The sequence below is a fragment of the Anser brachyrhynchus genome, assembly GCF_964034855.1.
Source record: "Anser brachyrhynchus genome assembly, chromosome: Z".
NCBI lineage: Eukaryota > Metazoa > Chordata > Aves > Anseriformes > Anatidae > Anser > Anser brachyrhynchus.
The window spans coordinates 31,766,742-31,792,577 of NC_137697.1; the positions used below are offsets into that span (position 1 = coordinate 31,766,742).

Here is a 25,836-nt window from a genome sequence, read left to right on the forward strand (position 1 = left end):
CTGTTAAATAGTCATCAGTATGATTCATGATGATAGATTATATGCAAAGATCTTTTTGCCAGTCTTTTCTCTCTGATAACCAAGGACAGAGACCATGACAGAATGCAAGAGAATGGCACGTAGGTGCACCATGGGAGATTCAGACTGGACATTAGGAAAAATGTTTAACTGTGATGGTGTGCCTTTACTGGACCAGACTTCCTAGAGAGATAGTTGATGCCCTGTGCCTGTCAGTGGCCAAGAGGCAAATGTATTGAGGGTAATATTGAGGCAAAGGTATTGAGGGTAATGCCCTCAATAAAATGATTTAACTTTTGGTTAGCCCTGAAGTGGTAAGGTAGTTGGACTTGACAATCTATGTAGAACTACAGGGTCAGCAGGACAGCAGAATAAGTACTTATATGATAAACACTAAATGTAAGGATCAGTTATAACATATTCTAAAGCTGCTCTTGTGGCTAAGGGACAGAAACTTGCTGCCAACAGGTGTTGATAAGCCTGAAGAAGGTTCCTTAAAAAGAAGAGAGAATGAAATTACCAGATCCTAGGAAAGAATTTTATATTGCTATTTAACTTCTTATGAAAGGCATAAGTATTGTTAAAGTCTGTGGTCAGGACTGAAATATACAGATGTTACTTGTAAGACAAGGGAAGGCAGAATCATCTGAGTATATTACGGTTTAATTGGCCTCTGATATGAATTATTTTGGAATTATAGTCTCGAGGAAAAAGGTGCTGTGCTTTTCTTTAAGCTTGAAAAATCAGTCTCATTTAACTTGACATGACTTTGCCATTCTGTCTATGGAGGTGAAAGGATATTTTTAAAACACAGGAGATTATGGTCAAGCCCAGACTTCTCCAAAACTGAGCCTAAAGAAACTCCCCTCCAGAATCACTTAGCAACTCTGCAGAGCCTATGACTTTCAGCTAGAGAATCTTCTCCAATTTTAAGAAAGCAAACAGAGTTTCTAGTGTGGGCAATTCAAATGCTCTAGGCACTTTCACTTCCAAATGGGGTGTGGGAGCAATTTGGATCACATGAGTAACACTAGGAAGCTTTTGGTGACTTCAACATTTAAAGTATGGAGATATTCATTAGGATGCCAGAAGATTTGATCAGCAAGGCCCAAGTTGTTATTGGCAATGCAATTAGATGTGAAAGGAGGAATCTGTATAAAAAATCTGATTCTTAGAGCATTTCTCTGTGGTATCCTTCAAGGCATAAAACTTCTAACAGAGGCACCTGTCTGCAAATTGTCATGTACCGTTAACCACTGTTGAGTCAGAACAGATTTGAAAGAGTGACTTAAAATACATAACCATCCTTCCCTGTGTATTCTTCCCTGTGTATCCTTCTCCCTCCGATTTCAGATTTTTCAGCTCTCCTAAGCATTTCTTTCTTGTGTGTTTCATCTGTATGCTGGAGGCTGTACTTTTCTAGTTCTTGCCTTGCTTTGTGACCCATATTTGTTCCTCAGCTGTGCCAGATTCTGATATATGTCAGAATATAGTGGCACAGGAAACAAGTCATCACTGCTAGATCCTTGCATTGTTATGCTTCCTTTCCCAAAAAGCTCCTGTTTTAGCAAAATCATCTTGATTGGTGTGCACAGTTCTGCTTGTTGCATACAAGCAAAGGTAGCCTTTGTTGTGCTAGACGCATGCACAGTGATGGAGGGAAAGCTGAAGAAAAATAAACAGTGAGTAACTATTCACTGCCTAAAGTTTTGTCTGCCCAGCAAAGTGAGGTTTCCAGCTGGCACTTCTCAGAATTTCAGTCTCTGTGATTGTTTCTGCAAAGTGAACACATTCAGCCTTCTGTCCTCGCTCATTCACCATTATCCAACAAAACTGATTGAAATGCTCTTGCTACCCCTTGTGGCAATGCTGTGCAATAATGCATTTGCTCATGGGTGTGCTGTCTGCCTCCTATTTTTGTCTTGAAATACTTGAGGTCTGTATGTGTCAGTAAAGGTGGAAGCATAACAGAAAATGAGTCTGCTGCTCCCTGACACATACAACACTTCTTATTTTCCGTAAGCCAAACTGTAGGAAGTGCTGTAAGGTTTGATTTCAAAACTTCTCATTTTAGTGTAGAAACTTCACACAAAAGGCAGAGGAAGAAATCCCTTTTTAAACTAGCAGTCAGAGAAATGGTTTTGTAGGGATGCTGGACATCTTGAAGGTATAATGCTTTCATAGACTGAACACAAATACAGTGAACCTTACCTTGCTGTAATAAACCAACAACAATTCCTTGTTGGTTCTTCTAGTGAAGTGAATACAAGAAGAATCTACCTTTCTGGACTAAGACTCTAAGAGGAGCTCTCTGCAACGAGCAAATTATTTTTTTGTCTGCCTGTCTATATTTATTTACTTTAAGTCCCTATTCCTGGGAACTGAGATCATATGAGATCCTCAGTTTTCATTGCCCCTTCACCTCCTTCTTTACCTCTCTCAGCATTCCTAATCCCTCCTATTCTCACACTGTTTCCACTGACCTTCCATTATTGTCAAAAAGAACTTGAAAGCTCTACCCATGTCTTCCGGTTCAAAGGAAAGAAAGAAGAGCCTTAGCGGGAATGGAAGAAATCTCAGTCTGAGGTACTTATTACTTCCATGCCTAAGTTTGACAATAGCCATAATATGAAAATCTGTGCACTGTAACTAGTTTAAACTGCAAGAAAGAGTTGATCATCCCTTGACTAGTGTGACACTGAGAGGAAAAGTGCTGGCATGTGTGTGTGCCATCTCAGGGACTGCAGAACTGGAAGAGTCCCCATTTTCTCTCCTCTCTCCAGAACTCACCTCTTAAACTTCCTTTCCTTGCAATGGAAACATAATAAACACACAGGCTTGAAAAACTTAAGGTTTGGGGTTGTTTGCTATCCTGGGGTTGTTGGAACTCCCTTGAGGACTCTGCCTGGATGCTCCGGAAAAAATCAGAGTGAGCTTTTAAGTGGTGGTCGGCCCACCCATGCCACACAGGTCAAAGAGTAGAAGCCAGATGGAGAGCCGTGTACTGGTCCTGTCCCAGCTGGGGGTTCAGAAACAGGCCAACAGCCCACACTTTAAAAAAAAAAAGTTGAGTTATAGAAACATAAACAAGGGTAAGCATTTGGAAAACAGCATCACAGACAGAAACAATTGGTACTCTCAGTATGCCATGAAGGTTTCAGATTAGTATGTGTTATTAACTACCAAAGGTGAGAAAAATCCTACAGTCTTTTACAGCCTATTTCCTACTAATTTCTCAATGTGGATGAGACTCTCTGCCCTTACAGACCTTCCTGACTGCCAAACTCAGATGTACTCATTCCAGATGTCTTGGCAAAGTCAACAGGTAATTCTGGAAGAGGTGGAAAAAAGGCCAAAACACTTTGATGTGGAAGAATAGGGAAAACCCTTTCCCACTTCCATCTGCACATGCTTAGTGAGGAACCTGCAATCAACCAGTCACTATAAATAGAGATAAATGGGTGGTCATTCTTAGTGAGCACAGTCAGAGGTATTTCTAGTGCCAGGATCACAAAACGGACAAATAGAGTGGCTTTTCTTTTGTAATGTGGATACACAACCGATGACGTACTCGCGGTGGGCATAGAAACATGTTGCTGTGAAATAAGGCAGGGAAAGATTTAGGTGAGCAACATAGCTTAAGCATAGTTACCCAAAAACATTCCTTTAGTCTACAATAAACACAATGGAACTGCACATTCATGCAAAAGTGGTTAACTGATTCCCACTTACAGAAGATACAGCAAATGGGATACCGTACACTCCGTCAGTTACCAGGATTAAGGATGTACTGCTCTTTACAGTAGCACACAATAACTGTTTCTCCCAGGCACAACTCCACAGGTCTGTCCCATCTATTAAAACTTCCAGTACTATTCACATAAACCAATGGTTTAGTAGTCAGTGACACTGAATTACCTGATATAGCATACATTTCAATTGAACTAAATATCAGTATATCAAGGAAATGCTCTTTACTGCAAGAGCAGCAGTCTTGATAGCTACAGACGAGAGCCTCTTTCTACAAGAGGGCACCAAATAGAGAGGGACCTTAGATCAAAGCACATGAAGGGAAGCAATTTTTCCTGTAGTGGGTTATGAATCTGTAACAACCTGTTGTCTGAACGCTTGATCAGTGAAACTGCTTTTCTGAAGATGTAAATGCCAATTGTTTGCCTACATTCAAAAAAGAAGATTGGAGTAATTCATAGAAAAGAAAGCCATGGAGGCTTCCTAAATGCACAGAAACTACTTCTGGCTTAGGAAGTTCCTAAGCTGAACATGGGAGGATGCTGGGAGAGCGTTAGCAGGAAGCATTGCATATGCTTGTCCTTTTCTTACTCTTCCTGAGGCACCAGCTTATGGCTGCTGCTGGAGACAGCATACTAGGCTAGATTAACCTTCATTCTGATCCCATATAGACTTGCTTTTAAGAGTGACGAGTTCACTGTTAACTTGTACAACCTTAGGGAATAAAAAGGAAGACTTCAATTCTGTTTTAATTCTTCTGCTCTGTCTCAGAGGTATCTAAGATATACAAGGTAGACAATGTGAAAGAGTTGACTCAACAGTTCTGAACTGCAAAAAGATGTTACTTGAAAGTCATGTTAAAAGCTTAATTGTTTTGTCTTAAACATTTTGTCTGCATTTTGTGACACTGTTCAGCAACTACTATATCTTACTTGTGTTACGTGTTGTCAATGTTTTTCCAGGTGTTCCTGAAGCAGAAGTTACTTGGTTTAAAAATAAGGTCAAGCTGTCCTCTGCTCACCACCTGCATGATGGGTTGCTGCTAATTGCGAATGTTTCTCTGGCAGATCAGGGTTTATACTCCTGCAAGGCAGCCAATCTTCGTGGGGAGGTAACTGAAAGCTCCCAGCTGTTTGTTCTTGGTAAGTTCAGGGTATTTTGCATGTGAAGCCGTAGGAATATGGCTGATGGCACAATTAGCCTTCAGAATTAATCAGAGAACATGGAGAGAGGGAACGACATACAGACAAAATGTTTGAACCCAGGGACAGCCCCTCCCAGCCTTGACATATCCGGTTTCACTCTTTCAGACCTACTGGCTAAGAAAAGCATTTATTAACAATTTCTTAAAGTGGCTCTCTTGAGATGAGATTGATGCCACTTTTTTCCCTGTGAAGTGCTCTGCTTCTGCTTGGCAGTCTTTCTGGTACATGGCTGTGTGGTACTGACCCATTTCGTATCAAACAGGTGCATAAACACAGTGCACTTTAAAAAAACACTTCCCAAGTTCAGTGAAGGGTGAAGTTTACTTTTTCTTGGGTTTCCAAATAACAGGCAGAAAGCCTGTCTGGGTGATTTGAAAAGACAATGTCAGCTGTGAAATATGGGTGGAAGTGTTACCTGGTGGTAACTGAATGTGTGGGAAAGGGCTTTCCTTTCCTAGCAACTCACCTCTATTATTTCTCCCTGCCTGGAAGATGAATGATCCAACCAGACTATGTAAATGCTTTAGTACATTTGATAGTGAAGTGTCAAATTTTGAAACCATGTTATTGGTACAAAATCACTAAAGCAGCCAGTACAGCTCTCATCTTTCATTACTGGAGTGAGCATAGGTCTTATGGATGATAGAGCTTCCAGAGGAAGTTTTAAAGTGAGATTTCTTACAGTTTCACAGATAACACTAAAGTCCCTGTAACAGCATTCACATGATTCCCTTATGAATCCAGACTGGCTCTAGAAACTGAGTTGAAAATAAAACTACAATAAATATCAGCTGGGTTTCAGGCTGTACATCAGAACTCCCACAAGATTTTTAAGTCCTTTTCTGACCTCTAAAAATGGCTTATTTTTTAAAGGTTCAAAGTTACTGTGGGTTATGTAAGCTTTTGCTTTTAGGCAAATCACATTTTTAGTTTCTTGGTGGAAATAAATAGTTCAAGCATCCATGTACTTCTGGTGTTGAATATGCTGAGCAGCAGAAATATTGCTCAGTTTGTGCTGTGATCTTATTGAAAAGTGATGAGGCCACCATTCACTTTAATCAAATATTCTATAATTTCCACAACAAAAAGAATTCAGAATGATAGGCAATGCAATCAATTTTTAAAATAGTGTTACTGTTACTAAAGGACTAAATCGTGCAGTTCTCAGTGTAGACTGATCCTCTTGAGCTCTTTGAGCTCTTAGTCCTTTGGAGCTCTGCCTAAGTATACCACAGGATTTGACAGGGTTATAACCATATTTAGTCAGGGCTTGATTCAGTCTGTAGCAGACATGAAAAGTTTTCCAGTGACTGCCATGGACATTTGATTAGGCTGCTATGCTGTATAAATTTGCCCTTTATTCCAAGCTGCTGTATCTCCTGATACCACATACTCTCATTACATATGAAAATGGTCAACCCAGAATGCCATGGTAGCCTTTAGACATAATTTCTTTTATTGTAGCCATACTGATCTAGATGTTATTTTAATACTTTCTCTAGTGTCTTACCTAATATCAAATAAAGCACACCTTTAGTAATTTCCTGAAGTTGCATAGAGTGCCCCTTTGAAATGATAATGTTGCAACATGACCAATAATGCACCAGTGGGTAGTGGTGTTTTTTTTTCTGCTATAGTGTTGCTTATCACTTCAGTTTCCCAATCTGTTACTAGAGCCTCCACGACCCCTTCCTAACCTAGAAGACTTGACAGCAGTGCTTTTCAGCACTGGGACCAGACCTCCTTCAGTGTTGACCTCTCCTTCAGGAACAAAAATGGCCATCAGTCCAGGGAGCTCTGCTCTCATAGGTAAGTCAAGTGTTTTATGATTATTTTTTTTTTTAGATTAAAGAGGGTTCTTTACATTACAGGTTTAGATTATCTAGACATGGAGCACTGGGACAGTCCTTTGGCAGTCATAATAATTGTCAGAGTGTTTTCAGAACTTGAAAACTCTTTTTTATTCATTAAAAAAAAAAAAAAGTCCTCTTATTAGTGTTACGCCCCAATGCTGCATGAAGAGTAAGGTCTCCATTGTGCCACACTTCATAACACCCTGTAAGAAGCAATCTGTGACCTAAAAGGCTGGCAATGTTGTTCAACACAAGACATGGAAAACTAGCAAGTCAGTTGATCTAAGAAAAGAAATGCTTGTGGATCTGTTTTTCTGTTTCTTCTGCATTTGTGTACTAGTCTTCCCATATGTCTGCTATCCGTATTGTATGTAGTCCTTCTCCAGAACAGTTTCTAGAGTTTTCCCTATCCCTCTAGCCTTGCTTTTACTCTTACAAGCTTTCTTTTAATCCTGTTCATTTCATTCTTCTTTGTTATATCACACAAGCAATGTGTGCAGAAAGCAATATAAGGAAATAATCCCCAACGAAATGTTTTCCCTGTCTTCACTATTTTTTTTTGCTTTCCATATATCTTTCTCTTCTCTACACTCCAAGTTTTGTTAGAGGCTGTAAACTCTTTTCATATCTGTGAATGTGATTTGTTTACAAAGAGAATCTTACCCTTTTCTAAAGTTCAGGGCATGTTTATTTTAAAATTAATTTTCTCACACTGATCTTCAGCCTCTAATTACTATCAGGCTCAGATAGGCAAACAGCTTCTCCAACAGTCTTGGTACTGTATATGGAGAAATCTCATCAAGTTTTGCAGTTTCAGAACAATCTTTTACCTTTTTAGAGGTAAGAATCTGAAACTTTCATCGAAGGGTCTGTAGCTGTCTGATTGTTTAAAGTTCTGGTCTCTGTACCTTCCATTATTTTTAACATTTAGTAACATTTCTGACATTTAGAAAATCCTAATTTTAGGATTTTCTTTTCACAATGGAGGCTTTCTATTTACGTTTTTAGTTTTGCGGTGTTTACTTTACCCCAGTGCTAACATCTGTGTACATTTGCAATAGCTTTTAGCATGCAGCTCTGTATTACGTTTCTGCTTGCACAAAAACTGCAGTAAAATAGTCCTTGTTGTGGGGAATATCTGAAGGTATTTATTAGTATCGAATAAATCATTTTGAGTAGGTTTTATTGTATTCACTGTTGTTAAGACTGGGTCATGCTCCTGTTTCATCCATTTCCTCTCACTTTTCCAGAGAGAGATCTTTAAGTTGCAGGGATATTTGACTGTTTGAAAGCAGTAATCAAATGACAAAGGGTGTTCTTCCCTGCCTTTGTATAACCTCTAAACTAATTTTATTTGGCCATGTTGCCCTGTACCTTGCCCTTCCACTTCAGGGGTAAAAATCTCCATGAATCTTAATAGCAAAATAGCAAAGCAGATTCCTTCTTGAGGCAATTCCCTCAACTTCACTCAAGTTTTACTGACCTGAGTTTGAGGCCTGTATTACTAAAACCTGAGGAAAGTTCCTGAGAGATTTTTCCTAATGAAAAAAACAGCATGGGATGGGCTATCTAATCAATTACTAAGCTACAGACCAGTGTGCTTTGTCGAGTACAAATATGGAAAGTTGAAAAATAAAAAAAAAAAAAAAGTGAAAGTGAAAATATACATTGTCTGAATACATTTTCTGTAGCTGTCCCAAAGAATCTGGTTTCATTCACAAAGAGAACAACCATTACTGAAAAAAAATAGGACTCAAGTCAGCTATTTTTTAATCTAAACCTAGATTACAGTGTACTCATATCAGTATAAATCATAGTCACAGATTCTGTGTTTTATCCCATACTTAGTCTCCCCACAGCCTTCCAGTATAGTGTGTGAGTTTATCACAGACTTCTGGAAATTGTTGTGGTGTAATCATGCAAGCAGCTAAGGACCACACAGTTGTTCACCCACTCTCCCACTACAACAGCTGGATGGGGGAGATAATCAGTTAAAAAAGATAAACTTGTAGTTGAGATAAAGGCAAATTAATAGCAAATAAAAAGGAAAAAAGAAGGAAGGAAGGAAGGAAGGAAGGAAGGGAGGGAGGGAGGAAGGGAGGAAGGGAGGGAGGGAGGGAGGGAAGGAGAAAGAGAACAATACCCAATGCAAGTGATGCACAAAACAGTTGCTCACCACCAGCAAACCAATACCTACACCTTCCTGAGCAACACCCCTGCCTGGCCAGCTCCCCACAGTTCTCTTACTGAGCTTAACATCAGATGGTATGGAATACCCCTTTGGCCGGTTTGGGCCAGCTGTCCTGGTTCTGTCCCCTACCAGCTCCTTGTGCACTCCCCGCCTCATTGCTGGCAGGGCAGCATGAGAAGCTGAAAAGTCCTTGTATAAGCAGTGCTCAGCAACAACTAAAACATCACTGTGTTGTCAACATTATTTTCATCGTAAAACGTAGCACCTTATCAGCTACTGTGAAGAAAATAAATTCTATCCCAGTGGAAACCAGGAGAACCTGATCCTCGGAAATTGCAGGATAAGAGAATTTGTTGAGTAGGGAATAAAATAGGACATGCGTAAATGAACAGACTGAAGCGTGAAGTAGTGTTAAGTGAGCTTTGGGAAAATGTACATGTTAAAGGAGTGGAGAGACACCAGAGGTTAAAAATGAAGTTAGAAACCTGGATAAATTCAAATAAGGGTTTGTCAGGGCTTAGGAAAAATGGGAGTCAGAGCTTCTTTAAATATTGTTTTGTGCCTTGGGAAAAGTTAAAATAAAAAGAGAGAGAAAAAAAAATAGCAACAAAAAAATGAAGTTACAACTGAGAACTTGCGGAAATTAACAATGGTATAAAATACAACAATTGACAGGCTGAGCTAAAAGGAAAGGACTAGAACCTCCAGACAATCATACATCCTATGCATTTTCTCTGACATATAAGTAGAATTGTGCAATGCTTCCACCATCATGTCAGTCATTTGAAATAGTGAACTTGCTCTCCAGGATCAATTTCTATGGGCTTCTTCTACATAAAGTTTAGCAGATAAGCAGAAGGGAAATATCAGGGCCATAACACAGAAGTCTGGTTTGTAGGTCTTCCTTGCTCATAGTTAAAGATCCTTCAGCAGTCACTTCTGTGCCTTTATAATATAAACAGAAGAAAAAGTCTGTTAAACATCCATGCTCTGCCCAATGGAGTCAGCAAAGCTCCCATTAAGATCTATCGTAAAATACCTTTTTTCATGAGCTGATAGGAACATTTTGTATTGGTTACTTTATTTTTTACTTCTAAAGGGTTGAGATTTCAGGCAGTTTTCTAGGCTAAGCTCATCATAGTATCACAGAATCACAGAATGGTTTGGATTGGAAGGGACCTTAAAGACCATACAGTTCCAACCCCCCTGCCATGGTCAGGAACACCTCCCACCAGACCAGGTTGCTCAAAGCCCCATCCAGCCTGGCCTTGAGCACCTCCAGGGATGGGACATCCACAGCTTCTCTGGGCAGCCTGTGCCAGTGCCTCACCACCCTCATATGAAAGAATTTCCTCCTTACATCTAATCAAAATCTCTCCTCTCTTAGTTTAAAGCCATTCCCCCTTGTGCTATCACTCCATTCCCTGAGTGCCTCTCCTGCTTTCTTGTGGGCCCCCTTTAGGTACTGGCAGGCCGCTATAAGGTCTCCCCAGAGCCTTCTCTTCTCCAGGCTGAACAACCCCAACTCACTCAGCCTGTCTTCACAAGAGAGGTGCTCCAGCCCTCTGATCATCTTTGTGATCCTCTGCTGGACTCACTCTCACTGTAATGCATCCATGTCCTTCTTGTGCTGGGGGGCCCAGAGCTGAATACAGGTGGGGTCTCACAAGAGCAAAGTAGAGGAGGAGGATCAGCTCCCTTGACCCACTGGCCACGCTTGTTTTGATGCAGCCCAGGATACAGTTGGCTTTCTGGGCTGCAGGTGCCCATTGCTGGCTCATGTTGAGCTTCTTATCCACTAACACCCCCAGGTCCTTCTCCTCACGGCTGCTCTCGTTGCCCAGACTGTATTTGTGCTTGGGATTGCCCTCAACTGTGGGGCAGGGTCTTGCACTTGGCCTTGTTGAACTCCATGAGGTTCACACAGGCCCACCTCTCAAGCCTGTCCAGGCCCTTCTGGATGGCATCCCTTCCCTCCAGGGTGTCAACCACACCACAAACCTTGGTGTCATTGGCAAACTTGGTGAGGGTGCACTCAATCCCACTGTCCATGTTGCCAGCAAAGATGTTAGACAGTGCTGGTCCCAATACCAGCCCTAGGGTGACCACTTGTCACTTATCTCCAGCCGAACATCAAGCCATTGACCACAATTCTTAGAGTGCAACCATCCAGCCAATTCATTATATCATCTGGTTAGAAAGCATAGTGTAGACAGTGGCATAGACTGCTGTTTACACTGCTCTTTTGCAACTGTTGGAAGGATGTATATAGTTCTGCATTCCTCCCCAGACCTCATGTTCATTGCCAGGTTGTATAATACCCACTTCTGTGTAATCTGCAGATCACAAATCTGAATGCCATGTCTTACTTCAAAGCAGGAGCTAGAGCACCCATCAGCTCAGAATTATTTCTGGTTTTGACAGTAGTGGGAACTGACAGTCAGTGATGAGCGGCAGACAGTCACCTGCTTTCTAACATCCTCGGTTTATGGTAGGCACACACAGGCTTTATAACACACACGCATAGAAACAGTAGTAAATTTTTGAAGTGACATTTCTTTGGAAAACTTTCAGGTTAGATCTTAATCTTATGAACGTTTCTGGGTTTGAGACTTCTTTTTTAATTTTCATTACAATTTTCCTGAATGTTAAGTGAAACAGCTATGGGAGACATTGCCCTTTTCCTCAGAAAATAAATAAATAACATACGTATATATATATCCTATGTTTGCTTCATAGTAATAATTTCTGTTTTTTAACAATATTCATTACCATATGACTTTTATAAGGCCTGATTAATTCATGGAATTATCTTTTTGAACTCAAGAACATCCTAAATTCATGTATTTTCAGTAGATTTTCTTTATTTATGCTACCAGTATCAGTGAATTCTTTGACGCAACTCCCTGAACACATTTCCATGGGTCCTGAGCATTTTAAATGTTTATTTGGCAAAATCAAAATTGTATGACCCAGTGTTCACGACTTCTGACAGTTGTGCAGAAAAGGGTTTGGGGCTATAAAGAATTTTTGTTTTCATTTAGGTTCAAGCTTATGGTGTCCTGTATGTGAAAACATTCCAGTGAGAAACTGAAAATCTTACAAACTGGCAGGAATTCACTACAATTTCATAAATTTGATGTAACTTCATTGGAAACCTTTGTTGACTTATCAAAAGATGCAAAATATAACACAAAAATATTTCCTTATCTTAGCACAGAAGAATACTACGATCATTGCAGTTACGTGGCATAGTGAAAACTGAAGCTTTATAAAGGTGAATTACATTTAAGTGAAGAAAATTCCAGGAACATGGGAAGATAGGTCAGGAATTAATATTTCTAAGAATATAGAAATGTAGGAGTACATATGAAAGGTCACAATGAAGGAAAAAACAAGAGGAAGGAGAGTGTATTTTGATTGCTTTTAGCAGCACATTGTTTCTTGGCATGTGCTGCTTTATCTAAATATTTTGTTGCAGATAAGCTGCATGAGTTGCACAGAAAATGGCTGTGAACACATTTGATAAATCATTCCCCAAAGCTTCAGGTTAATGCCCCACATGTTGATAAATATCAGCAGAAATTTTTATCAAATGTGAGGACATTTGAAAATATAGTTTGCAACTGAGGAAATTGAAGGAGGGATTTTGCATTGTACCCTATATATAGTTAAATACAGGTTTTTGTCTGTATTTATGAGGCATCCACAGGAAAAGATGCACCTTTATTTCAGAATGCAAGACAAGCTCATGAATTTAGAAAGAAAGAGAAGCATAAATATGTAAAAAAGCTAGGACGTGAAACGAAAAGTACATCTAACTTGGCACAGTGCAGGGCTTAAGTAATGTCTCTAAAAACAAAAAAAAAAAGGCAACCCAGAAATATTAGATATTGTAGTAATGGAAGCTAGGCTATCTGTTATGTATACCTGCAATGCATACTTTTAAGGCTTACTATACATTGATGAGATGTTCACATTTTGACCAAATATATATAGATAGATAGATAACAGCTTTTTTATTTTTTAAATCAAAAAGGAAGATACCATCATTATGTAAATTCTTGGCCTTTATTCTGGTTTTATGCTTTGGATTAAATGAAGCTGGTGCAAGTCCTGGAGCACTATGGCTATTCTAATGAATCTGGAGACGTGACTGACCCTATTAGAAAAAGTCAGGGCATTTATTTGAAAAATGGTTTTCATCCCCTTTTATTGCCTACTCTAGTCTCATTGGAATCTGAGCTGTGCTTTTGCACCTCTAAATAGGATAAACACCATTTCCCTACGTCACAGAGACATTATGAGGACAAAGACATGGAAAGATACTGATCCAGTCAGCTCTTCCAGTATTGCGACTGTGTAATTATCATATTTTCCATGTTGTCATCCCCAGCTTAGGACTCTGAATTTTCATCTTTCCAGGCTACGCTTACATCTGCCTCTATGTATTAATAAATAGCTTAATAAATAAATAAATCCATACAGGTAGGAAATACTAAAAATAACTGTAAAGTTAGATGATAAAGTGTATCATCAAAGTTTTATGACCAGAAAAGTACAGTCAACTGGAAAAAGAAAAAGTAATATTGTTGTTCCATATCAAGTTTGCTCACTTCACAAATCAGAACACAGTTTTACTAACTGCCAGTCCTGAAAATACAGTCCTGGAAAGCAGGTTTCTTTCTGTTTTTATGTTATCCCCAGTGACGAGAGAGTTAGAGCAGCTTAGCTGCCAATTTCTCTGCTGTTTGAAAATACAGAAAATGGCTGGACTACAAGTTCCTGTCCTGCAAACAGCTACACTACTTAATAGTGAAGCTATTCTTCAAGCAAAGCAACAATAACCTTTTGCTTAAAAGATACAAAGGATTCCAGTTATCAGCAGCAGTATTTCCCTCTCATTTTCCTTTTACCAGCTATAGTATACTCCCCTTATTTTCCAGCAGAGCCACTTAAATGTCCAGAAGAGGCCTCAGAAAGCAGAGTGTGAAAGCATTTTTGTAGCCACCTTGCCTTCAATGGCCATATTTTTTGTGTGAATAAATGACTTACTCTGAAAGGGGCAACTGCATTGGAACCAAACCCTGAAGTTCAGGAGGGTTTTCAGTCTAGAGGACCCGTTCAAACCTGTGGCTAGTATTTGCCTCTCTGCATATTTGAGAGTCCTCTAGGTGTGGCACTGAACAGAAGAATTGACCTAAAACTTTTTAATATGTTCTGGGGTGCTTTGTTGTGAGTCAAGTGCTATGCAGCTGGCTACTTTAGGAGGAGAAGCAGTTCAAACTAATACCATGATTACCACCAAACTTTCTAAGCAGAACAGAAAAAAGTTAGTGCTGCAATTTGTTGCTATGTCTATTGCTCTTGAGCCAGAACATTTGTAAACATAAGACTGTTATTTATTTAAAATCAGTATGAAAAGCAATAAATGAACCTGATGAACATGACTGAACCCACCAGCATGCTCTAGTCATGTTTCATGGTATACTCAAGGAAGAACATCTGTTTGAAACATAAGAAATTTTCCTTTGTTCCCTTTTCCCCTTCCTCTCCCTACCATAAGCCTCTTCTAAATTTTCCTAGGTTCTGTGAATTAGTGCTACAGTTGGAAATGGGATGTAGAAGTACTAAGTAATTGACAATATGTACAAAATGTCAGTAAATATATAACTCATGAGTAATTATGATTAAAGCAGTGTTTGTGCTCCCCTAAGAAATGAGGCAGCTGCAGAAATTGTGCAGTAAGAGTCAGATAAAATCATGACTATCTATGAAGTTACTTTGCTACAACATCATTTTTCCCATCTCCTCTCACTCTGTAATAAATTGGACATCACGTTAGAAAAGTAGTTCTAATGCTAAAGAATGTTTTTGGGGAAAACTTTATATTACGCTAATAATATTTCTACTGTGTTGAGGATAAAGCACCAGGTGCATCCATGAGATAATCTGTCCAGTTAATTTTGTTTCCCATCCCCTTCCATCTTTGTCTCCAAGGAAACACTGCCTCATCACACTTCGAGAATTCCCATGTAAGTTACATCTCTGTGAGGATAAGATTTAAAATGAGTATCAAAAGTGTGCCATTATAATCATTTCTAGTTCCCCAGTCGGACACTGTCACATTCTTTTCCATTCTAAAAGTTACGTAATGTTCAAATAGCATTGCAGTATCTTCCTTCTGCATCAGGCTACGCTACTAGCCTTTTGATGAAAAGCGTGGATTTTCATTTGAACATGACTACTGCGTACAGTTCACAGTGTGTATGGTATGTAAAGCACATTTGCCTGGTCAAACACTTTGACCATGCTGATATAGTGTTTGTTCTTCAGTCAGTCAGGCTCTGGTCCTGCTGCTGCAGAGCTCTGAAAGCAGAGTTAAAAGAGCAATGTCCTCAAGACAACCTGCTGCTTCAGTGTGGCACCATGAATGAGCCAGTATGACAACCACTGATCCAGCAGTGGTCAAAAATGCTGTCACATAAAATAATATCGCTGGCTTCAGGGGCAATATCTGTATAGTTCTGGTTTTGTGGCAAAAGCTGCAGCCCTTGAACTCATGACTTTTCCAGGAGCAGTGGCCTAGATTCTGTTCTAAAATATCCACCAAGGCATATTCTGGTGAGAACTAGGGCGACGAGACTCGCCACAGGTGTCCCAGTCTGACCTGTCAGTCTGCCAGCTCCTTCACATAAAACATTGTTGTGCCTTTTACACAACTTAAGCTTTGCCCTAGAATAAGTGTTAAGGGAGTTTCAAACACCATGGGATTCCTGACCTGTTGACTAAAGGGCTTATCCATTCTCAATTCTGAAACACCCTCTGCCTCCACGTTGGTTCTCAAGACCTCCCCTGAACTGCTAAAGCACTTTGTTAATCAGACAGAAGTTACAGTCCCCTCTGGAGCAAGCAGCCCTGGCTGCCCTGCAGCTATCTGTCCCCCACCTCCTCTGCTCTGTGTTTGTTATTTTCCTTGCACCACAGAAGTTTCCTGAGTTGCTGAAGTCTGAGGATGCAGCAAGTTTATATCAGCTTAATAAATACAGAAAGGTTTCTATAGCAGCACTGGCCTTCACAGCTTGGACTGCTAATCATGTTTTGTGCTAGTTCTTGCTCTGTCTCCTTGTCAGACTCCTAGTGCTGCACTGCTGCTCAGTGCATGCTCCACCTGACTGTTTTGAGTGCTGTTTTTCCTCCACAAATATGTTTGTGCAGTTAACCTGGAGTAGTAGCATCAGTGGAGCAGAATGCTATTCTGAAGTATATTCATTTCTGTCTTTGCCATGCACTGAACAAGCCCATCAAAGTTATCTAAGGAGGCCACTTCAGCATTGTGTCCATTCTTGTAGGAACTGTTTTCATCATTTCTATTTATTTTCACCATTCCTGATTATTTTCATCCCAATCCTTAGTCGTACAAGATTATCAGTGTGTAGGATTCCGATTTTCAGAGTTCTTATTAGAAAACAAGCTTTTTTACTAAAGTTTGAAAACTCCCTTGCTTTTTTATTGGGCCCACCATGTGGCCCATGTATATTTGGGAACATTTTTACAACTTCTCTGAGGCAGGGAACGGGCCTAACTCAGGTTTTGTTGAATATGGTGTAAATTTAAAATGCTATGTAAATGATATCAAATAACATCAACATGGGTGGCATTTGGTAACTAGTTTAGGTGTTTTGAAAACAGTTTAAAAGCCATGTTATATATTTAATATAGTAAGAATATAGTAAGTTTCAACTGCTCTTTGGAGCCTTAAATAGTTATTTAAAGTACCAAATACCTTATTTTTTTTTGATGCTACTGTCATCGGTTGAATTGGCATATTTCGAGAATTCCTAAATACATGCCTTTCCTTGTCTAGCATAAACTCATGTTCATTTGGATTTCTTTAAGTTATTAAAAACAAAGGTTATACTTATATTAACATTGATCCTTTCTTCTGGGGATTTCCAGGATTGCATTACCCTTTGTGAGTTTTATTTTATATACTGTATGAAAGCACTGAGAAGTATATTTCATAACAATTTTCATAACAACCTGAATTAACAATGTCAGTTTAAATTTACACTTTCTGCTTACTATATGAACAAATCTTCACTGTTTAAGAAGAACTGTAAAGGCTTGTCTCTTATTTTTTCCACTTCAGCAAACAGACTTTGCTTAGGGATTGTAAGACTTTCAGACATGATCTTACCTTACCTGCATTTGCTTAAAATTTCATAGAATCATGCAATATCGCAAGTTGAAAGGGACCTACAAGGATTATTGAGTCCAACTCCTGGCTCCACACAGGACTACCTAAAAATTAAACCATATGTATGAGAGCGTTGTCCAAACACATCTTGAACTCTGGCAGACTCGGTGCCATGACCATTTCCCTGTGAAATATGTTCCAGTGCCCAATCACCCTCTCCATGAAGAACCTTTTCCAATACCTCCCATCAAATTTTTCCTTTCATGTTAGATACAGGAGGGAATTAAATTTCCCTCTTTTTCTCTAATTAAAAGAGAGAACTATTTGTCAGACAAATGCAAATGCATGACAACAATCTATGTTTTAAGAATAGCTATCGTTTTGAAACACAGTTCTCTATTTTTTCCTTCTATTACAAACTGTGTTTAGGTTAGTGCATAACTTGTTTGACATTTTTGCCATTGCTTTCCATGCAGTTCTGTGGACTTAAGTTAGCAACCTGCTAAAAGGAATAGGGTCTAGAGTCTAGAGTCAATAGCGTTCACATTTCTTTGTCATTCAAGTCTGCGGGTGAGCAATGGGAGTATACATGCTACATATTTTGTTCTTTGTGCAGTAGCCCAGAGTCTTTCTATGGCTACAGTCATACAGTGAATGTCACAAATATATAACGGGGACTTGAATTTCATCTGCACTGTACATTTGCTCTTTCCTCTCAAGAAATTATTAGAATTGTTGTGAAACATTGATCTTCCTTTTCCAAATACCCCCTCGTTATCCTTGAAATATTAACATCATTCCTACTAAAAGATGCAATTGGTATTAGGTTTTTGTTTGTTTGTCCAGCTTTTGCACATCTGTGACTCATTCTGGCTTTGAATGAGTTCAGAGCTGTGGCGGGCTTTGAAAGGGAGGCTGAAGGCAATATTTTCTTTCTCTAGGTAAGAACTGAAGAAGGTCCCTCTCATGCCACAACTTCTGCCGCTCAGAACTAGTCCCAAAAAAAATTCTCCTCCCCATCTCCCTAGGTGTCTTGACATACTAACACTCTGCAATAGCTGGGCTGTTTGGAAGTACAGCCAGTTTTTCCTTCTCAAGCTGTTTGTTGCATTATAGGGACAGATGTTGAGCTTTGGAAGGATAAAGCCATCAGTGTCCACAGGAATGGAAGGAAGTAGAGAATATGTGTTGTTAATCTGCATTAAATTGCATTTAAATTTTTCCTGGGAGATTAGAAATGGGTATTAATGGAAGATTTTTTTTTATTGTACTCTGTTTCTCACTTAATATGCATAAAACATTATCCCATAGTTTATGCGTCCATAAATGTGGGAAACATAGAAAATGTCACTTGTGAAATGTGCGTGATTCTTGTTCTGCATAGACCAATAAGGAGTATCCATTACATACGAGTCTCTTAGGTGTTAGTAAAGTTTTATTGTTAAATGTGAAAAAATGTAATAATTACTCACTGGTAAAGCATACCAAGGGAACAGAATTTTTTTTTTTCCCCCCATATTACTGATTACTGGCTGATCCTTTAGCTAGTATTTTATTTACACATTTTGAAAGAAGAAATAGTATACGAGATCAGTGAAATAGTAACAGGAAGACTATATGGGTCTGCTTGGCAATAAAATTTTTAAAAGAAAAACAGGCATGAACTAGAACTAGTTGCACACTGAAATCGATTTCAGGTCCTCTGCATTTAATGTCAAACTGACCTTTCTGCTTTCTTCATTTATCCTGCTCAAACCATTTGCAAATGCCAACAGTAAAACTGAATTCACAGCATGTCTTTGTCAGTTGTCATGGCTATATGCTGACCTGTGAAAACCCCTTCAATTATCTTACAAGTCAAGCAGTATTCTGTAGGGAAAAATAATATGGCCACTTACTGTTAAGTTTGTCCATTTCCTGAGTATTCCTTTGTTTTCTATTGCTTTTAACTTACACAACCTTAAACCATTTAGGCTGATACCTTTCACATCTCTTATTTAGTGGAGAATTAGTATCTCCTGGAAAATGGTAGAGCTGTTTCTCAGAACAAGAGAAGGAAAAAACATCAGTACTTAGAAAGGACAAAAGGCGTAAGGTAAAATGAAGCAAATGCAGTGGAAATGTAATGTTAGAAAGAGAGCTGCCAAGGATAAAACTACATTAGACTTTGCCAAGGAAATTAAAAGAAATAACAAAGACTCTTTACCCTTATAAATAAAAGGGGAACACAGGAAGAGAAGTGACCTCTGTGAGCAATGAGCAATCTCTCATTCTCCCTTTTTCAACTCTTTTTCTTTATTTTTTTCTTCTTTTGAGATTTAGCTGTATTACCTAGACCTTTGCCAGTGAAACGTTACCATTGCAACTGCACAGGCTATTGTGTACCCTATGGGTCTTCTGCTGGGGAGTCCTTGCACTCACTAATATGTATTTCATAAAGAGTGAACCAGCCCTAAAGGGAAGTCTTGTCTAACCAACGCCTTGCCTCACAGAGGATGCAGGCAGGGCATGAGGAACAGAGTCAAGCCACATGTGGCTAGCGTACTGGTGAGAGGCCTACTGTTCATCCTCCTGAGTGGCAAACAGCCTGAGAAGTAGATGTAGGTGCTGTGAAGACCCCCTTCCCAGTCCCTGGATCTGCCTCTCGGCATGTAATTGTCTGTGACATGCCATGGGTCAGTCACCACTGGCTTTTTCCACCTTGAATGAATTCTTCTTGTTTGTATGAGCAAGCAAACTTTGATTCTCATGTGCAAGGCAGCATATTCTGCTACAGAGTTAGTGTAATTGGAGGTATGATTAGTGGCAAAAGGCAGATAAGTAAAGAATACAGCAGCCCAATTCCTAGTGTTACTTTAGGGAAGTGACTAAAGTCAAAACAAGGTTAGAAAGGGTCCTCACTGCAGAGACAAAAGGACAAAAGTGATTCATTATACGTAAGTGTTAATTTAAACAGAACAGCATAAAGCTGCTGTACAAGCTAACAACCAGTGTAGACTGCACCCCTAGAAACGTAGCCAGACCTTTTATGTATCAGAGAGATGCTGGAGCTTCAGGACCAGCCTAATTCACAAGCAGTCCAAATAATGTACAGGTTCCCTTCAGCATGGCTTTTCTGATTCCCCATCCCTGAAGTCGATGTGGATGGTTTGCATCATGGCAATTGTCCAGTTCTTTCTTTTTCCCCCAGGAAATATGCAAGGTAACTTATCTATCTGTCCATTGATACTCATCTATCTTTCCATCGATTATCAAGTCTCACAAAATTTCTGCTGTGTACAGTTCATCAGTGAAGCCAGCAAAGTGTACAGGTGGTAGGAGGACTACAGGAAACAATAACATACAGATACACCCCCTCCATTAGCTCAAAAGGCAAAGAATTCACCGTGAACCTAAACCTCATTAGTTGATCTGATGATAAGTAGGCACTCCCAAATGATGCTACAGATTCGCCAGTTTTCTTCAGTTGCTAGGTTTGGTTGGCTTGGATTGACGAATTGCTCATCACTGAGATAAACAACCTCTAAAAGCTCAGTTCTATCTTTGTTTTTTCAACATTTTTTTATGCAATGAAAAATTTGTGATAACTTTTGTGTAAATAAAACTTCTAATGTTTAATACATTAAAATTAAAACAAAAAAAAAAAAGAAAAAAAAAATGAGAGAAAGGTGGTCCTGTGGCTAAAATAGAGGAGTTGGAGGGCAAGTTCTGTTTGTACTGCTTGCTGAAAAATGTTTCTTGAGCTTATGCTAGGTGTGTAACTTCACTCTGCCACTTTCCTGAATACTGAAATGAGAATGATTTAAATTAATGGGAACCTTAGAATGCCTGATATAAATATTTCTGAACTGATCTGAGATTTTCATATGGCTGATTAACTGGCTTTTTAGAGGTGTTGTTTTTTTGTTTTGTTTTTTCTTTCAGCTGATGAGAAGGTACTCACTACTACAATGTTTGTATTTATCATTATGAGAAAATTAGGAAAAAAATGAATGGAAGTGATTTTTTCCTTTAATTTTTGCCCACTTCAGGGCATGTAATTTTACAACAAGTTCAATACTCAGCAGGTTTATTTCATGTCCTTATTTTTTAGGTTGTGCTGTGGATGGCCATCCAACCCCAAACATCACCTGGCTTTACTCCGGCAAGCCTCTCGGTCTGAGGCATCACCTCCTGGCAGCAGGACGAGTTCTTCAGATATTCAACATTAGTGATGCTCCTGAAGGTGAATTCAGCTGTCTTGCTCAGAATGAGGCTGGCTCACTGATACAAAATACTTCCCTGACAATTCAAGGTAACTCTCTGGTTTCAGTCCTTCTCCCCCATGAAGCTTCTTGGCATTGACTTCCATGCGTTGCCTTTCTTATCCTGTATTTCTTGTCTCTTAATCCAGGGCTATGAAGCACAGCAGGAAGTAGGTGTTTTGATGTTTTACCTCCATAGATATAGATTTGCAGGCCTAGCAAATAACTTGCAATGTCTTAGGTTTCACTCGTAGTGTCACTTTCCCAAAATGACATCTGATATTTCTGGCCTGCTGAGCATGTAGCACACCTTGATAATTCAAGCTATACTTATAGCTGCTGTGTCAACTAGAAATTTGAGACAGGGGTGCCACAGATAAAATCTTTAAAATTAGAAAACCCACTGTTAATCTTCTCAAGTCAGTGTTACACAGTCTCTACTTACTTGAAAACCCTTTGCTTATAAAACTGCTGTCACTGTTATTTTTACCCTAGAAATAAACTGAAGGTGACAAAGTCACTGAACAGAGCAGTGTGGATGGGTTGGACCAGAATATGCAGCTTTCATTTCCACAGTTGTCAGGGGCGGAGAGGAAAATAATTTAACTTTTCCTTAATTTTTGCAACAAAATTTAAAATGTGTTGTGACCCCTTCATTCACCTTCAGGATGGATGATCTCTGTAATCTACATGGTGAGAAATGTCCTTCACCAAATCATACCCCTTCACAATTATAAATGGTTAAGAATGAGTATGTACACTGTGTTTTTGAATGCATAGCTCCGAATTTGAAAGTGTACCTTTAAGATGTTAAAACAGATTATAAGCCCATTCTTTCCTTTCATTCTCCTACTTTGGGGTGATCCAAACTTTTCAATGAGAGGGTCTAATGGCTTTCCAGAAGATTCAGAAAGTCCTTCATGTGACAAGTGAAAACAGGATGGGTCTTTTTAATGCTTGGCAATACGCTGAGCATGTGTCTTCAGTTCTATCTCAGTCTCAAAGCTCTCACAAAAGTGAAAGGCAAGGCCAAATTGTGTCTTCCTTGCAGATGCCATGGTTTCCCACCACTATGTTGTTCTTTGAGTTTAAAATTTGGTTTAAAATATGTTTTAAGAGTAGATTTGCAAAGAAGAATATGAAATATTTACTGACCTCTGTAATTGCATCCACTGAATTGCATTGCAATAAATGTTCATGGTATGAAATCACTTGACAAAATCAACTGGAGTGAACGAACCAGGGGACTTCTTGGGAGTTAGTCAGACTACACTACTTTGATATTTATCAAAGGTCTAGAACTCTGATCAAGCTTTATGAACTATCTAGGGACCTTAAAAAGTGAATTGGTAGCCTTCTGAAAAGTGAATAAAGGATGTATTGCCAGAAGGATTAACACCTTTTTCGGGAACCGACACAAAAAAAATAAATAAATAATAAAAATAAAAATAAAAATAAAATAAAAATAAAAATAAAAATAAAAATAAAAATAAAAATAAAAATAAAAATAAAATAATCTGACTGAATATAATAGGAAGAAATCACTGGGAACTAAAAATATCATTTAATGAAAAAAAATCTGAAGAGCTTAATATCCTATGAAATCATTCTTATATTACTTTTAAGGATGCTCCATACTTCGTCACTGTAAAATTCCCTTTTTTGTATTTTTTCACAAGTGTTTGAGAAGGTAGTTATTTTCACACATATACTACTTGCTTATCTTTTAAATTAGAGATATGTGTACCACACATACCAGCTGTGAGGCTTTCTGCAATGTCATGTTTAGCTGCATACCAGGAGCTTACATGCTCGCCATAGTACTTGCTGGTCTCATTCTCCCAATGGCCTTCTGAAGTTTCTGACTAATTTACAGACAGCTAACATACAAATAGGCTCAATGAATTACCCAGCTAAGTTTGTATAAATGCAGGGATTTGTGATGCCCCACATACCTGTCATTTGGCATCACTGAACTGTGCTATAGCATCATTCAATTTCCATGTCTGATGCTTCTGAGCACAATTAAAAAAAAAAGGGGGGGGGGGGGAAGGAGGGACATTGTTACAAAAAAGAATTAGTCTCTTTTCTAAGGATCTCCCGCTGACAGTTTTTAAATGTTAATGTGTCTCTCCCATGCTTTTTGGCAGAATACCAGTGGTCAGTGGACAAGCTGATGGCTTGTTCTGCTTCCTGTGGCCACAAAGGGGTGCAGCTGCCCCAGCTCAGGTGCTTACTGGATGGGACTGAAGTCAACATATCCCACTGCAAAGAGAAGCCCGAGCCAGCCCTGCAGCCCATCGCATGCAACAGGAGAGACTGCCCTTCACGGTTTGTCCTTACCATGTTACTACGTCATATATGCTTTTAAAGTGTACTTGAAAAGTTTTTGGTGCTGGAGTGCATGTCATTGTAGCCTTGCCACTGCCTGTCTGGGGAAAAGTCATGGCTAAAAGGGAATTTATGAGTGCTTAACTTTGACAGTTGGGAATTAGTAGTAAGATTTGTGGAAAATGTTGACAGTAAATGGTACAGACAGTGTTTACGCCTTCAGTAGTTATGTTAGAAATGGATTGAAAAGTTACTTCTTACTCTTTATTAGCAAAGGTCACAGCTTCTTGGTACTTTTGAATTCTTCCCTGACAGTGGGAATAGTCAGCATTTTTACAATGAGGTAGAAAACTGAATTTTCATTTCCATTTCAAGCCTCACCAGTTCTTTAAACTCGTAAACCTCACTGGGGGCTGACGTTACATGGGGAGGGGGAGCACAGTGCTGTACTCCATGAAAGGAAAGATTTCACCCTAAATGGGGCCTTCAGACAGTACTTACTGTATGTTGAAACTGTAAAGTAAAAGAACTCAATGTACTTGTCTTCCTACCTCCGATTAAGTACTAGCAGATTTTCAGACCCTTCAAGACCAGATCCTCGTTAGAGAAAAAACATTGACCTAGTATCTTTGTGGTTTATTAGCATAAATTCAGTACTCTCCACATACAATAGCAATGACTGGAAAGTGAGCAGAAGAAAGGAAGCCCCAGAAGTAATAATCTGGACCCTTGGAAACAAAGCTGTCCCAGTAACTGACTAGTTAGAAAAGATGCCTGCCCTAGAGCTTACATCAACTCACTCTGAAAAGACATCATGTCTTAGGGCCAGCACTGTACAGTTTTTCTCTGAGTTTTGTTTGTGATTAACAATATGGTGGCTGATTTTTAAAAGATTAATAATAATAATAATAATAATAATATGTAAATCAAAGTTACAGAGAGGTCTAAGCTGCAAATTTCAAATCTGAACCCAGAGCCAAAGCTTCCCGGAAGATCAGTGCTTTTGAATATCAGCTTTCAGCATTGTTTCATAATTGATCAAAATACAGCACAAGAAATACGGTACATCAAGGCTGAAAAGTGTCTTCCAGACATTTACTGGTACTTGTCATTTTGGATGATGGAGAAACATCTTGAATGACAGGAAAACTTGTCCAATAAGCCTATCTTTTCTGCCTAAGAAGTCTACCTTTTCTGCTTTTCCCTTTATGACTCATTAATAATGCCTATCAAGGCCAAGTAGAATCACAGGCTTCCATGGGCTGGCTGAGCTCAGGCCAGGCTGCTCAGGGCTTCACCTAGGCAGGGCACAAAACTTGAGGGAAACTCTCAGTATGCCCAGGGGTGCAGCTGCCATCAGGGGGAGCTTGGTAGAAGTGAGCCAACAAGAACATGAACAGGGACAAATGCTGAGCCCCATAAGACCCTGTTTGTTAACAGCCTTCAGGCAGAGTAAAAACAATTCATCACCACCCTATGAGCCTCATCGTCAAACCCATTTTTCACGCAAGCCATGTCAACCCATCCAGAATGCAGCTTGGATATTAGACTATTGATGGAGACAAGTAAATGGTTTCCATGGCCCTCACCTTGTCGTCAGATCTGGTCATTTTATCACAGAATTCAATCAGGTATGTCAGACATGACTTACCTTTGATCAGTCTGGGCTGACTGTTCACAGTCATCTTCTCCTTTTGCGCAGAAACACGAACCACAAGGACTAGCTTCTGGATTTTCCCAGGCACCCCAGTAAGGCTGACCAGTTCCCTATACGTCATCCCTACATCCTTTTTTGAAGATGGTGGCAATGCTTCTCTTTCTCCAATTGTCAGGGGCCTCCCCGGTATCCATAACCTTTCAACAATGATAGCAAGCAGCCTTGAAGGGACATGGGCAAGCTCTCTCAGCATCCTCACACATAGCCCATCTCATCTCATACACTTGTATGGGCTGAGTTTTCTTGGGTAATTCCAGCCTGTGTTGGTTGTAAATTTGGTGCCTATCCTGTACACAGCTCTGTACACACAGGAGTTTCATCACCCAA

At 39.4% G+C, this 25,836-nt stretch overlaps 1 protein-coding gene across 1 annotated transcript in view; it reads left to right on the plus strand.

Moving 5' to 3' along the window:
* LOC308185858 (ADAMTS-like protein 1) overlaps positions 1–25,836 on the plus strand; it is a 203,742-nt gene that overhangs the window by 167,170 nt on the left and 10,736 nt on the right. Inside the window, exons 22-25 of the mRNA XM_080574482.1 lie at positions 4,731–4,910; positions 6,648–6,782; positions 21,311–21,511; positions 23,612–23,792. Of these exons, the coding sequence (XP_080430608.1) occupies positions 4,731–4,910; positions 6,648–6,782; positions 21,311–21,511; positions 23,612–23,792 (697 nt within the window). The remainder of the gene's footprint in view (positions 1–4,730; positions 4,911–6,647; positions 6,783–21,310; positions 21,512–23,611; positions 23,793–25,836) is intronic.